Source organism: Gavialis gangeticus, unplaced genomic scaffold (assembly GCF_001723915.1).
Source record: "Gavialis gangeticus isolate Ggan-Ray unplaced genomic scaffold, GavGan_comp1, whole genome shotgun sequence".
Taxonomy (NCBI): domain Eukaryota; kingdom Metazoa; phylum Chordata; order Crocodylia; family Gavialidae; genus Gavialis; species Gavialis gangeticus.
This window is the reverse complement of record NW_017729024.1, coordinates 74,373,825-74,387,072: the sequence shown is the minus strand read 5'-3', so window position 1 is coordinate 74,387,072 and position 13,248 is coordinate 74,373,825. Positions and strand designations below refer to the sequence as shown.

The 13,248-nt window shown below is 45.0% G+C and overlaps 1 protein-coding gene across 1 annotated transcript in view; it reads right to left on the bottom strand.

Moving 5' to 3' along the window:
* The window catches only part of MAN2A1 (mannosidase alpha class 2A member 1), a 305,918-nt gene that overhangs the window by 47,517 nt on the left and 245,153 nt on the right, over positions 1–13,248 (bottom strand). Inside the window, exon 19 of the mRNA XM_019517247.1 lies at positions 2,337–2,470. Coding sequence (XP_019372792.1) covers positions 2,337–2,470 — 134 coding nt within the window. The remainder of the gene's footprint in view (positions 1–2,336; positions 2,471–13,248) is intronic.

Below are 13,248 nucleotides of genomic sequence, written 5' to 3'. Positions count from 1 at the left end.
TTTTCATGGCACTTAAAATTCTTAATCTAGAAACTCCTGAATTTATCAAGTCGCAATTGTTGTTTATTCACTTACATATCACATGGTTCTCTGGAATCATTTTTAACACATGTATTGCATATATAATCCCACGAAAACTAAAATATTTGTAAAACTGAACAGATATCTGAAACATTTACTAACTATATCAGCACTGAAAATTACCATTGTTCTAAACTACTTATAAATTATGTTGAATAATGCTAGGGAAGGTTCCTTTTCCACATGATAGTCTGATGATCCCTGAAGACCTCAGGTCATTCATAATGTACTTAAAGTTTGAAAAATTAATGTCTTTAAACCAACTAGCTGGTATAAATTACATGTGATATCTTTTCTTTTGCTAAACACCCTCTGCCCTCCATTTGAAGGTTTCCACAGCATTAAGTCAGTGTGCCATACTAGAAAATACATTCTTTGGAATCAGTGATGAACAACAAAAATCATGTGGCTATAATGAAAGAAATTTACATTATATCCTGTGATGGTTGAACAAAACAATTGGTTAAAAAGGGATTATTGCCAATCTATCTATAAAAAGAGCTGAATAGCAACAGCCTTTTGAACACTTCTTTGACCTCTTTCTACATATCATTTCTGTCTGGTCTATCCAATTCTTCCACCTCTGGGAAGCTGAAAATAATTATATGCCCAATAATAAAAGCCAAAAAGTACACAAGTACTTAGCATCAATCAATGGGAAAAAGAAGAGATTAGAGTATTTTCTGACTATCCAGCTTGCCTTGCAGCCATATATTTTGCACTTTTTGGAAATCATGAACTTAGTATTCATGTTTGTACTTGGGAAATCTAAATCGGGTCTCTGTGATTTAATGAAAAACAGATTACAAACGCATAATATAGTACATGAAATGTAGAAGAATTAAAGTTATTCTGGGAACCTTAACTTTTACATTATTTGTCATCTTTATTTTGACAAGTCATAACTTTAATGGTGCACTTACCATATTTTCTTGTACACTACACACAACTGAATAAAATATGCACCTTGCTTTTAGAATAAAATCAGAGTTATAGCAGACTGTGAGACAAAGACTGTGAGACACTCCTGTAACGAGTGTCTAGGTAAGGCAGCAAAATTTCCTTTGTGGCAGGACAGCAAATAGGCTAGGCCCAGAACCTTACAAAGGCAGTAGGCAAGACTGTTACTTCTTTACTTTAAGAAGTTCTTTAAATAAATTCCTGTAAATAATAAAAGTGGTTTCCATACCACAAACGTTATCAAAATACTAGACTGCATGCAGCAGCTCACTTATTCTGAGCCAAGTCAAAGTACTCAGGGTGTGAGAGGGTTAAAAATGGACTCCACCCCTTCTGCTTTCAGGGCCACAGAGAAGTGACAGCCATCCTGAAAGATAAGATACTGTAGTCTTAAAATCTTAAGATATGTACTTTATTAGAGAAGGTTAAGAAGTGACTTGATTATGGTTTTTAAGTACAAAAAGAGATGAATTTCTGAAAGCAGATGCCTCTTTAATCTTATGGAGTGAAGAAGATTCCACAGTTGTAACTAGACACATTCAGAACGGTATTATGGCATGTTTATTTAAAAAACCCTGGAGTGGATTTAGCTTTGAAACAAACTTCTAAAAGATATGTTGTTTTCCCTATCTAATGAGGTCTCAAATAAATATTAGATACTTTTCTACAGGTTCCTAGTCAACACAAACTTATGGACTTGACATAGACATTAGAAGTACAATATTATGGTTTGTGTGTTATATTGAAGGATGTAAACTAGGGGCTCATGAATAGAATCTTCTAATCTTAAAGTACTGGAGTTTATCTTCAAGTGGTACCATTCAAGTGTCTTCACCATAACCAATGGTTAATGATATCCATGTAAAATAAATTCATTCCAACTTATTTGTATAGTCATCATAAGCTCAATATACCATTCCCCATTTTTATAAATCGTATGCTCAGTTAAATCTACTCAAGTATTTCAACAGCTGTCATTACTTTCTGCTTGTACATGACAATCAATTTGTCCTTCCCAACTGTTTTAAAAAAGAGAAATGAAAGAAGAGTAAAAACACAAAGTAGAAGAAAAGAGGTGGGAGAATTCAAAGGTTAACTGCTGCAAAAAACAGGAAAGCAACCAAGCTATTTTCTATCCTATATCAGAATCTCAACCTTTCCTGATTTACATTACATGAGAAAATTCTGCTTGGTCAGATATGTCAATTTTTTGTTAAATTTAACACTGTAGAAACAACATAAATATTTAGTTTTATTTAAAAATATAGTTAACACATTTCTGTAATTACTCCTACCGCATCTACTCCATGTCTTTTCTCTAGTAGAAGTCGGAAGAGATTAGCTGTAATCTTATTATCTTGGACACCTTGTCCAAGGCCACGGTTGTCATCCTGCATAAGTCGACGGTCCATGATTACTTCCAATTGGCCTGAAATACAAATATTGGGTTTAGGCTGGTAAACTCAAGGCATTCCTCTATTAACTATATGCAAACCCAATGTATTTCTCTATTAACTATATGCATGTTATTACTGCGAACAGCAATGACAAAGATAAAGGAAGTTACTGGTAACTGGGGTTCTGAGATGTTGCACACAAAGTGCATTCTTACATCAGGATCAGCCCCTGATCCTTTTGACTGCAGATATTTTGACAGTGTTCCTCTCCTTGCCTGCCTGCCGCCTCTTGCTTCCCTTGCCACCCCCCCTGCAGCCACACATACACCAAGGTTATGAAGGACAAAGTATGCAATCTGGCTCCCCAGGTAGATTATCTTTTTTAAATCAAAAGGAGTTTCAAACAGGCAGACTCTGAAGAAAAGGTGAAGGAGTATAGGGTTTATAGGAGTGTGTGGACAAATCATGAAAACATGATGAAGGAAGTCCAGTTACTGTTAAATCATTTCTTTTTCTCCTTCAAATACCTGTCCACATATTTGCAGGTGGGACTTGGAGTCTACTTAGGCAAAGACTGACAGAGTACTGCTGTACCAAAGGCAATGTCACATTAGGAGGCCTCCACAATTACACAATAAGGGTATATGCTAAACTTCATGTTGCCGGACTATAAATGTCACAAAAACCCTATGGAAGGAAGCAGCAAAGGCAGCTGGAGGACCTGGTGGAATGCAGTTATCACAAAAGAAGGGTAAGCCTTTATCTGGGCTGATATAACTAGAAATTGAGTTGGAGAAATTCAGGGGATCTAAAAGCCAGATGAACCCCTGAATCTGTGGCTATGACCTCCAACAGGCAGGGGGAGCTTTCTCAAAGGTTTGATCCTCTGTCTCTAATAAACCAGAGCTCTTCATGTTGCACATGTGAAGGGTGCCCTTAGATCCTGAATTATACAACTGGGGGGAAAGAATACTAATGAAATGTGCTGAAATCACCTGTAGCAGGAATTTGGGTACAGAATGCCACTTTTCTGTATAAATCCATAAACAAAGGATCCAGTATTGGGGCTTGGATCTCATAAATGTGTTTGATGGAGGTGATCACCAGCAGGAAAACAGTCTTCATGGATCGACATTAGAACAAAGAAGATACTACTGGTTCACCTAGTGGGTGTGTTACTGCCATCAGATCTCACTGGCAGGCTAGATTCTTGACATATGGGAAGACCTTTTTTGTCTCTTTTAGGAAACTCAGTGCAACAGGTGCAAGAAAAACAGCTGATCTTCTGTTTGGGGGGACAATGGGTAAGAGTGCTGCCAGATAAAATTGAGGGATATATACCTGGTTCTCAGTTCCGACATTTAAACTAAAATACATGGGATTCGTGACAATACTGGGGAAATAACCTGCATTGGGCACCTTGAGGAGAGCTGTTTCACAAGCTAGAAGAACTCATGGAAACTTCTTCTGTTATGTGTTAAGACATTCCTAACACAAGGTTTGGTGCAGATTCACTCTAACTGTGAGAAAACCCTCAAAAATTAATGTTGTCAGAGTACAAGCTGGTCTGAGTGGCACCCTCTGCCATTCCACTGAGGGTGTTTGTCATGAAGCAGCAGCAGGGGAACACATCCTGTACAATCACAACTTACGCAGGGGTTATGTTCTGAAGTCAGCATGTATAGTTGAAATCGCATATAGCAGAAATTGCTGGGCTCGGCGCCGAGCAGCTGCCACCACCGGGCCTGGGCAAAGTGGCCAGCTGAATGTGAGCCCCCCAACCATGCCCGTGTGTGCAGGCAATACCACGCGGTGCTGCACTACGTGCTGTGCCCCAGACGGCACCCAGCGGCCAGCCCCAGCAGCCGAGTGCGTAAAGCTGAATTCGCCTAAGTTAAATGCGTGTAAGTTGCGACTGTACTGTACTTATCGATATGAGTACAGGAGGAGATTCTGAAAGCAGGGTTGTCTTGGCCAGGCTAGTTATATCAACACAATTCTGGTCCAATCCTGGTATACATCTGTTATGATTCACAGGTTAATGTGATTAGGGAAGAAGGTACCACAGGTCCTATCCACCCATGGTATCAGGAAGGCATGAGATAAGGATCGTAGACTGCTCTGTCCCTCTTCCCTTCATCCTCAAAGTCTACCCTGGAGCAGAACAGCTGGCACTTTGCATTCCACTCCATTGCAAATATGTTTATTTTTGGAAACTTGCCATGCTGTGAACACTTGGATGAGGACTGAATCCTTGATCTCCAGCTTAGGGTGGATTGACACGACTGCTCAACTGGTTTACTACCTCACTGAGGACAGAGCAGATATAGGTATTGTTACTCTTCATCTCAGAAAGTAGATAGATTGTAGACAAGTTTGTCTCTCTTTGAGGTCTGACATATGGCATCACAAAGTGCAGGATGCCATGTGGCTGATGAGGGAGAGAGACAATCTTATCGAGTCCCTTGTCTGCTCTTCTAGGGTGATAATCTGTCTCCTCATCGCATGAAAATACCTCTGTGGGAGAAACATCCTGGTGACTACTGTGCCCAAGAGAGTCCCTTCTAAGTTAAAGGACTGAACTGGCATTAGTATAGATTTTTTGGTAATTTACTATGAAATCTAGTGAACAGAAGTCTTATGGTCACCCAAAGGTTGGTCAATATGCATTCTGCTGTAAAACTTTTATCATCAATTAGTCATCTAAGTAAGGAAAGACGACAATCTCTGACTTCTTGTGGTGCATCACTACAATCACAAGAACTTCTGTAAACACTCATGGGATAGTACAGAGGCCAAAGGGGAGGAACCCAATATTGGTAGTAGTCCTAGGCCATAAAGGAATATGTGTATCACCTGTATGGTGATAGTTATTAAAACTGTGGTGGAAATTGATACTTTTTTTGGACATGACTTTCTCATCTGATATAACCAAAAGTAGAGGTAGAGGAGCACATTAAAAACTGACTGTACAATCGTATAGAGTGAAGTTGTATCAGGCCAATAATGGATAGTTCACAATGTGGAATTGTATACTTGCTCAGGAATAGGGCTCCTTGCCAAAGAGGTCCAGATACCTAGGATTCCTCTCTATTGGTTCCCCTGTCAAGGGGCGGGGCTATCCATGCAGCCCTCAACAGCTTGCCCACACTCGGTAAGCAGCCCTCCACATGAAACAGTTGCCCACCCCTGATATAGAGAGTCATACTTTCCTAGGATGCAAAATATTTTTGTGATAGGTGGAAATCTGACTCTACCTTCTATGCAGAGCTGGGATGGGAACTGATGGTGACTTTGTGAACCACAAAACAGCTTAATGCTTTGATGGAATTTCTTTATCTTCTAAGCAGATGCAATTGATATGAGGAATGCCAAAATGATCAATAAATATTTCTATGAAGCTCATAACGGGCTCATCAGTAAGGTCCATCACTTTTCTCATGTCTTCTTTACTTAAGGAAACAGGGTTCCACAGGGCAAATTGTTTGATGATATCTAGTTAAGTGGATTCTAATTATGGATTTTTAAAAAATATATTGCAACAGGGGCGTAGGCAGAAGCCCCGTTATTAGGGCAGCCACAGGAGCAGGTAACCACAGGGAGCACCCCACACAGGTGAGGGGAGTTACTAAACCCAGAGATTAGGGTAAGTAACCCACCACTGCGTGCATAAGATCGGCTACGAGGGAATGCAGTTTGCCCTTGGGCACTGGAGAAGGAGGAGACCACTGAGAAAAGAGAGAAGGAGAGGAAGGGAGACGGTATCCGGAGGAGGGCTGAGGACTGGTGACACAGAAGGGCCGCGGACAGCCGGTAAGGAGCCTGGGTACTTACCCAAAGCCCATGGACAGCAGGGGCAGCCCAGGGAGGACCTGGGGCTCCTGGAGAACAAGGTGGCAAGAAGTCTTGAGGCAGAGGGTCCCAGGGCAACATGCAGAGGGCAAGAGCCACGCAGGTCACCTGCCCCACCAGGTAGCTAAGGACTGAGACGAGTTCACTTTCGGGCACCAGGAGTCTGCTGTGAAGATGCTTCCTTGCTGGGAGCTGATAGATGCAGTACAGACACTCCCCGCTAATGAGTTAATTGGCATGCCAGGACACTCCCTGATTTAAGAGTTAATTAGAGCAGCTGTATCACTTCCCTTGCTAATGAGGCAATTAGCATGGAGGAAGCAACAATATAGCCCTGTTATGAATAAAGCCAGCACTGGGAAACTAACCATCTGGGTGGTCTGTGGTGTTTTGCCACCCTTAAGGGGTAACACTGAACATCTTTTTCTTTCAATCGAAGTCGTGGCAGGAATGTTCTGAGGGGAACCGAGACAGACCCAGCCACCCTCCCACAGAAACTGGTGCCTTGGCGAGGAAAGCCTAGAAAACCCGAAGAGCCATGGAGTCCACTGACACCCAAACCCTGACAGACTGGCAACAGGTTCACAGTATCACCTTATGACTCCTATAGGGCAGCAAGGCATGGATCCAGCTGTTCTCTCGCCAGCAGGACCTGAACGAAAAAAATCGAGGCCCAACAGATGTTGCTGGGGAGAGGAGGGGGAGGGGCCAGGTTCCCCAGGATACCCCCCCAAGACGATGTGGAAGCATACCTGGAAGCCTTCGAGACGATGGTCACGGCTGCAAAATGGGATCCTAGCAGCTGGGCAGTACAGACAGGCCCCCTTTTCACTGGGCCAGCATAAGTGGCCTATCAGGCTTTCACCAAGGCCAAGGCCTGGGACTATCAGAAAATGATATTATACCACCTTGAGATCTCCCCTGAAACATACTGCCAGAAGTTCCAGGTCCGAAAAGGGGCTGAGGGATCCTGCCTGCGCCTGCTTGCCCAGACCTGCAGGGACCTAGTAGAGCAGTGGCTGCAACTAGAAACCTGAACGGTAGGAGTGGTGGACCTTATAGTATTGGAGCAAGTCTTGACCAACCTCAGAAGCAACAACCATCGCTGGGTACAGCGCCACCAGTCTAAGACGGTAGAGGAGGCTCTGCGGTTGGCTGAGGATTATGCTGCGGCAAAGGGAGAGGGGGATACTCCTAGGAAGGAGTGCCCAGGGGAAACTGGGATGGGGCACCGCCTGGCAGAACCCAGCCAGGAGAGGAGGGAAGATAGCCCCTGGGCCCACAGTTGTGAACCCTGGACCTGGAACTCCAGACAAACAGTATGCTACAGGTGTGGAGAGAAAGGGTACATATCTCAGTTTTGCCCACGAAGATCCCAAGTCTAGGCGTTGATGGACAGCCCCCACAATGCGAAGATGGACTGCAGCTTTGGCCAGCACAAGGGACCAGGTCACCAGAACAAGCCTGTGGTCGAAGTCAGGGTGGGGGATACCATCATCCCCACCACTGTCGACACAAGTTGCACATGTTCCATGATAGGGGCAGATGTCATCCCATCGCTGGGGAGCCCTGAGAGTCCTGTGAGTATGGTTTGCATTCATGGGGCCTCATATACATATAAGCACCAACAAATCTGGCTCACAATGCTGGGGCACATGGAGATCGCAGTGGGATTAGCCAAGATCCTCCCCTGCCCCATGCTCCTAGGGATTGATTGGCCCCACATGGAGGAGGTGGTTCCTCAGATCCTAGTGAAGAAAGCAGGGGAATGGGAGAAGGACCCAGAAGCGGCCTGCTTCAGAATCCCTGAGGAAGGAGGAAAGGACCTTGACGTGGAACAGATCATAAGGGATGGGTACTTCTGAGAAGAGCAAAAACAGGAACCCCTGTTCCAGAACATCTGGCAATCTCAACTGGCCAAAAATGAAGATGAGGTGGTGGACCCCTGGAAGATGAGACGAAGCCCTCGGTTTGAGGTAGGGGGGGCATATCCTGTACCATATGGAGGACAAGGAAGATGGGAAGGAACGATGGCAGATCTTGGTCCCCCAAAGGTACTGGGAGGACTTGCTACAGGTTGTACACATGCTTCCCAAGGGGGGGCATCTGCTACAGGATAAGACAGAAGCCCACTTGAAGCAATGGGTCTTCTGGCCTGGCTTTTATAAGATGGTGGAAAAGTATTGCGCACAGTGCCCCAAATGCCAGAAAACGGGGGGTGGGGGGGGCAAACCCCCTAAAAGCCCCGTTAGTGCCCCTGCCCCTTTTGACAGAGTCGCCCTGGACATCGCAGGGCCATTCCCCCATAGCCGGGTGGGGTATCAATTCATCCTGGTAATTACTGACTATGTCACCCACTTCCCCGAGGCAGTACCCCTAACATTTGGTGACAGACACTGCGACAGCCAGGCCCCTTGTGAATTGGATCACGTGGGTTAGGATCCCCAAGGAAATCTTCACTGACCAGGGGAAGAATTTCACATCCAAGATACTGAGGGGAATATGCAACACCCTGAAGGTCAAGCAGCTCCGAACCTCCATCTACCAACCCCAGATGGACAGCCTGGTGGAGCACCTTAACCGGACCCTGAAGGGGATGATACGGGCCTGCGTACAAGGGGACCCCCGGGGATGAGATGTGATAATACTTTCCCTACTCTTCTCCATCAGGGAGGCCCCCCAGGCATCCACACGGTAGGCCCCATTTGAGCTGGCCTATGGCCACAGTCTAAGGGGACTGTTGGATATAATATGTGAAGGATGGGAAACGGGGCCAGGGGACGTGGCCCAGCCCCAAGCCATGGCCAGCTTCAGAGAGAGAGCCCAGAAGAACCTGGGATAGAGCCAGGAGAGACAGAAGCAACATTATGACACACGGGCTGCTGAAAGGGAACTCCAGGTAGGAGACTGGGTGCTTGTGCTACTGCCCGATAATCCCCACAAGCTACTGTCACGGTGTCAGAGAACTTTTCAGGTTTCCAGGCGCACAGGGCCAGTAAACTATGAAGTCTTCTGGACAGAACCCACCCATAGGAAGCAAATGTACCACATTAACTTACTGAGAAGATGGCGTCAACGGGAAGGGTGGATGAAGGAGGTATGCAAGCTAGAAGGAGAAGAAACTGGGGTGCTCCAAAAAACAGAGGGATCCCCAACTAGACCAGAGGTCGATGACCAGCTCAGCCCTAGATAGTAAGAGAACCTAAAGGCCCTGATAACATAGTTCCAAAATGTCTTCAAAGAGTTACCAGGAGAAGCCTAGGAAGTAGAACATTGTATTCAGACCCTGCCGGGATATATTGTACACAACCACAGAAGGAGGTTCCCTTGACACTTGTGGCCCGTGGTCCGGCAGGAAGTCGACCAGATGAGTAGGCTAGGAATCAAAGAGTCCAGGAGCCCCTGGAGGAGCCCAATGTTAGTGGTCCTAAAGACAGATGGCTCGATATGACCGCATTGATTACCACAAGGTGAACAAAATCACAACATCCAATGCTTTCTCGATGCTGCAGGTGGATGACATGCTAGAGGAAGTTGGCCAGGCCCAGTATCTCTCTACCTTGGACCTGACCAAGGGCTACTGGCAGATCCCGATAGTTGCAGTGGAAAAAGAAAAGATGGCTTTCGGGAACCCCTGGGGCCTGTTCCAAGTCAAATGGATGCCATTCGGACTGCATGAGGTGGCCGCCTCCTTCCGGCAGCTGATGGACCAGTTGCTAGCACTCCATCAAGAGTATGCTGCCGCATATATCGATCACATCATTGTTTTTTTCTGGGACTGGGAAACCCATGGCCAGCATCTGCAAAAAATCCTGGAAGAACTCTGACAGGCCAGACTAACAACCAACCCCTGGAAACGTGCATTAGGTAAAAGAGAAACGCTTTATGGTGGGGCAAGGTAGCATAAGAACTGTGGCAGACAAAGCGGCGGCAATCCGACAATACCCCCTTCTCTGGACACTAAAGCAATTACGATAGTTTCTTGGCTTCGCCAATTACTACAGATGGTTCATCCAGGGTTTTTCGGAAAAGGCAGCACCCCTGACAGAACTGACCAAAGGCCAAAGGAATGCGATCAAGTGGAACCTCAGGGTCCCCCAAGCCTTCAAGCAAGTGAAAGAAGCCCTATGCCAACACCCAGTTCTGTACACCCCAGACTTCAAGAAAACCTTCTTCCTGCAAGCAGATGCATCAGGCATTGCCTTGGGAGCAATCCTCTTCCACGAAGAAGGCGGGGGGGGAGAAAGGCCTATAGCCTTCACCAGCAAAAAGCTGTCTCTGGCGGAGCCACGATACTCCATGATTTAACAGGAGCCTGGCCATCCAGTAGGGGGTAGAACTCTTTTGTTACTACCTAATAGGGCAGGAGTTTGTATTAATCCCAGACTGTACCCTTACACTGGCTACAAACAGCCAAACTGGCTAATGCCAGACTGAGGTGGTCTCTTGTGAGACATCAAGCAAAGAAGAAGAATGGGAACATCGATTTCCTTTCCCACATGGAAAAAGGACAAGACGACACCCTGACTAAGAGCCAGGCAGGAGATGGATTTTGAGATTTGTTGAACTAAGGGGAGAGGTGTGTAACAGGGGCTTTGGCAGAAGCCCTGTTACTAGGGCAGCCATGGGACCAGGTAACCACAGGGAGCACCCCACATGGGTGAGGGGAGTTAACACACCCAGGGAAAAATTACAGTAATCAACCCACTGCCGCCTGCATAAGCCTGGCTGTGAGGGAACGCACTTTGCCCTCGGACACTGGGAGAGGAGGAGGAGGAGACCACTGAAAAGAGAGACGGGGGAGAGGAAGAAAGATGGCATCTAGAGGAGGGCCAAGGACTGGTGACAGAAGAGCTGCGGTCAGCCGGTATGGAGTTGAGCTACTTATCCAAAGCCCATGAATGACATGGGCAGCCCAGGGAGGACCCGGAGCTCTCGGAGAACAAAGTGGCAAGAAGAACCCCAAGGCAGAGGATCTTGGGGTGGCGTGTGGAGGGCGAGAGCTGTGCAGGGCCGGTTGCCCCACCAGGCAGCTAAAGACTGTGATGGGCTCATTTTTGAACATGGGGAGTCTGCAGCAAAGACGTTTCCCTGCTGGGAGCTGATAGATGCAATAGAGACACTCCCCACTAATGAGTTAATTGGCATGGTGGAGATGGATTAATGCGGCCAGGACACTCCCTGACTTAAGAGTTAATTAGAGCAGCTGTATCACTTCCCTTGCTAATGAGGCAATTAGCGTGGAGGAAGCAACAATATAGCCCTGCTATGAATTAAGCCAGCCCTGGGAAATTTATCATCTGGGTGGTCTGTGGTGTTTTCTCACCCTCAACGTGTAAAACTGAACATCTTTTTCTTTCAATCAAAGTCATGGTAGGCACGTTCTGAGGGGAACCGAGATAGACCCAGCCACCCTCCTACAATATATTTAGGTTCTCTCATGAAATTTTTCACATTACCCAAAGGAGTAAGCAGGTGACAAGGCTCCTCTAACTTATGCTATGTGCAATGGAGCACAAGATGTGAAAGTGACATGGTTAAGTAGAGGTACTCTGTGGTCCAATTCCCTCTCCTGTGCTAGGCTATTAGCAAGTTGGGGGAGTGTCACAAACGCCTGCGTGTCAGCTCACATCTACCCTCTAAAGGCCAATTACATTGGCCACCACTGGCATATGTACACACAGGTGGCTTAGGGCCCTGGTTTATGTCCACATCTGAGGAAACTGCTCCACTGTTCTAGTAAATTATCACTGGAAAGGTTACTACTACCAACTGTAATGTACTAAGCACTAAAGCATTACTGCTTAGTACTAACTGGAATCTTTTAACAAAAACGGATAGATCATTTTGAAGAAAATATAGTAATTCCTTCAAGTGGTAAAGTATATTTTCAGGTGCTTATAAAAAGCTTTTTTCTAATACATTTATAGATTATCTTTGGACAACTACAGAGAATAAACAAAATTTGTCAGGTGGCAATATACTGAATTGTCACACACTCCATTAAAAAAGTGCCAGTTTGGCCTACTGGATGGAAGAAGGGACAGACTCCAGAGGCCTTGATTCTTTTCCCTGTTCTTTCTCTGGCTTGTGGTTTCTTTGGAACAAGTCACCTTTTACCTTTATATCTCAGGTTATTGGTAAAATGGGAATAATGATCAACAGAGTATGAGTACTCTCTGGAGTACTGTATACAATTTTGTGCATCACTTAACTTATTTAAGCAGTATTTATATATGGGTATGTTTATGGATAAAAAGGCATAATGAGACTATCAGTAGCATTAATACTTGTGTTAATAATACTAGTACTGGGTAAGTAATCTGTAGTTATATAGGAACCTCCTATTCTACTCTCATAGTTCAAGAGTGATGGTATGGTTAACAAAAACTAAAACGTGAAAAATTCAGAAGTGATGAGAGAGATACTGTTTCACATGACTCAGCTTAGTGGAATTAAGTGGTAGCAATATTTTCAAGGCCAGAAGCTTAGCATGATTCAGAAAAAGATTAACATTCTTATATTTAAACATGAGTATCAAGAATCCCAGCAAACAAGAGTTATAGAAAGGATAAAGAGATCTTTGAGAACTCTTGGAGGTTGGGTGAGGTCCTGTAAAAAGGCAAGAATAGTTCCCATTTTTAAGAAAAGGAAAAAGGAGGATCTGGGGAATTAGACTGATCAGTCTGACCTTGATGCATGGGATGATCATGAAGCATGTCATCAAGGAATTTATTTCTTAGCACTGAGAGGAAAACAAGGTGATCAGGAACACCCAACATGGATTCACTGAGAGCAATTCATGCCTTACTTATCTGATTTCCTTCTATAACATACTAACTTTGTGGATGGAGAAGAGAGTAGTGAATGTGATATACCTTGACTATAGCAAGGCTTTTGACAGTTTCCCATGACATTCTCATTAGTATGCTAAAGAAATACAGGCTAGATGAAAGTA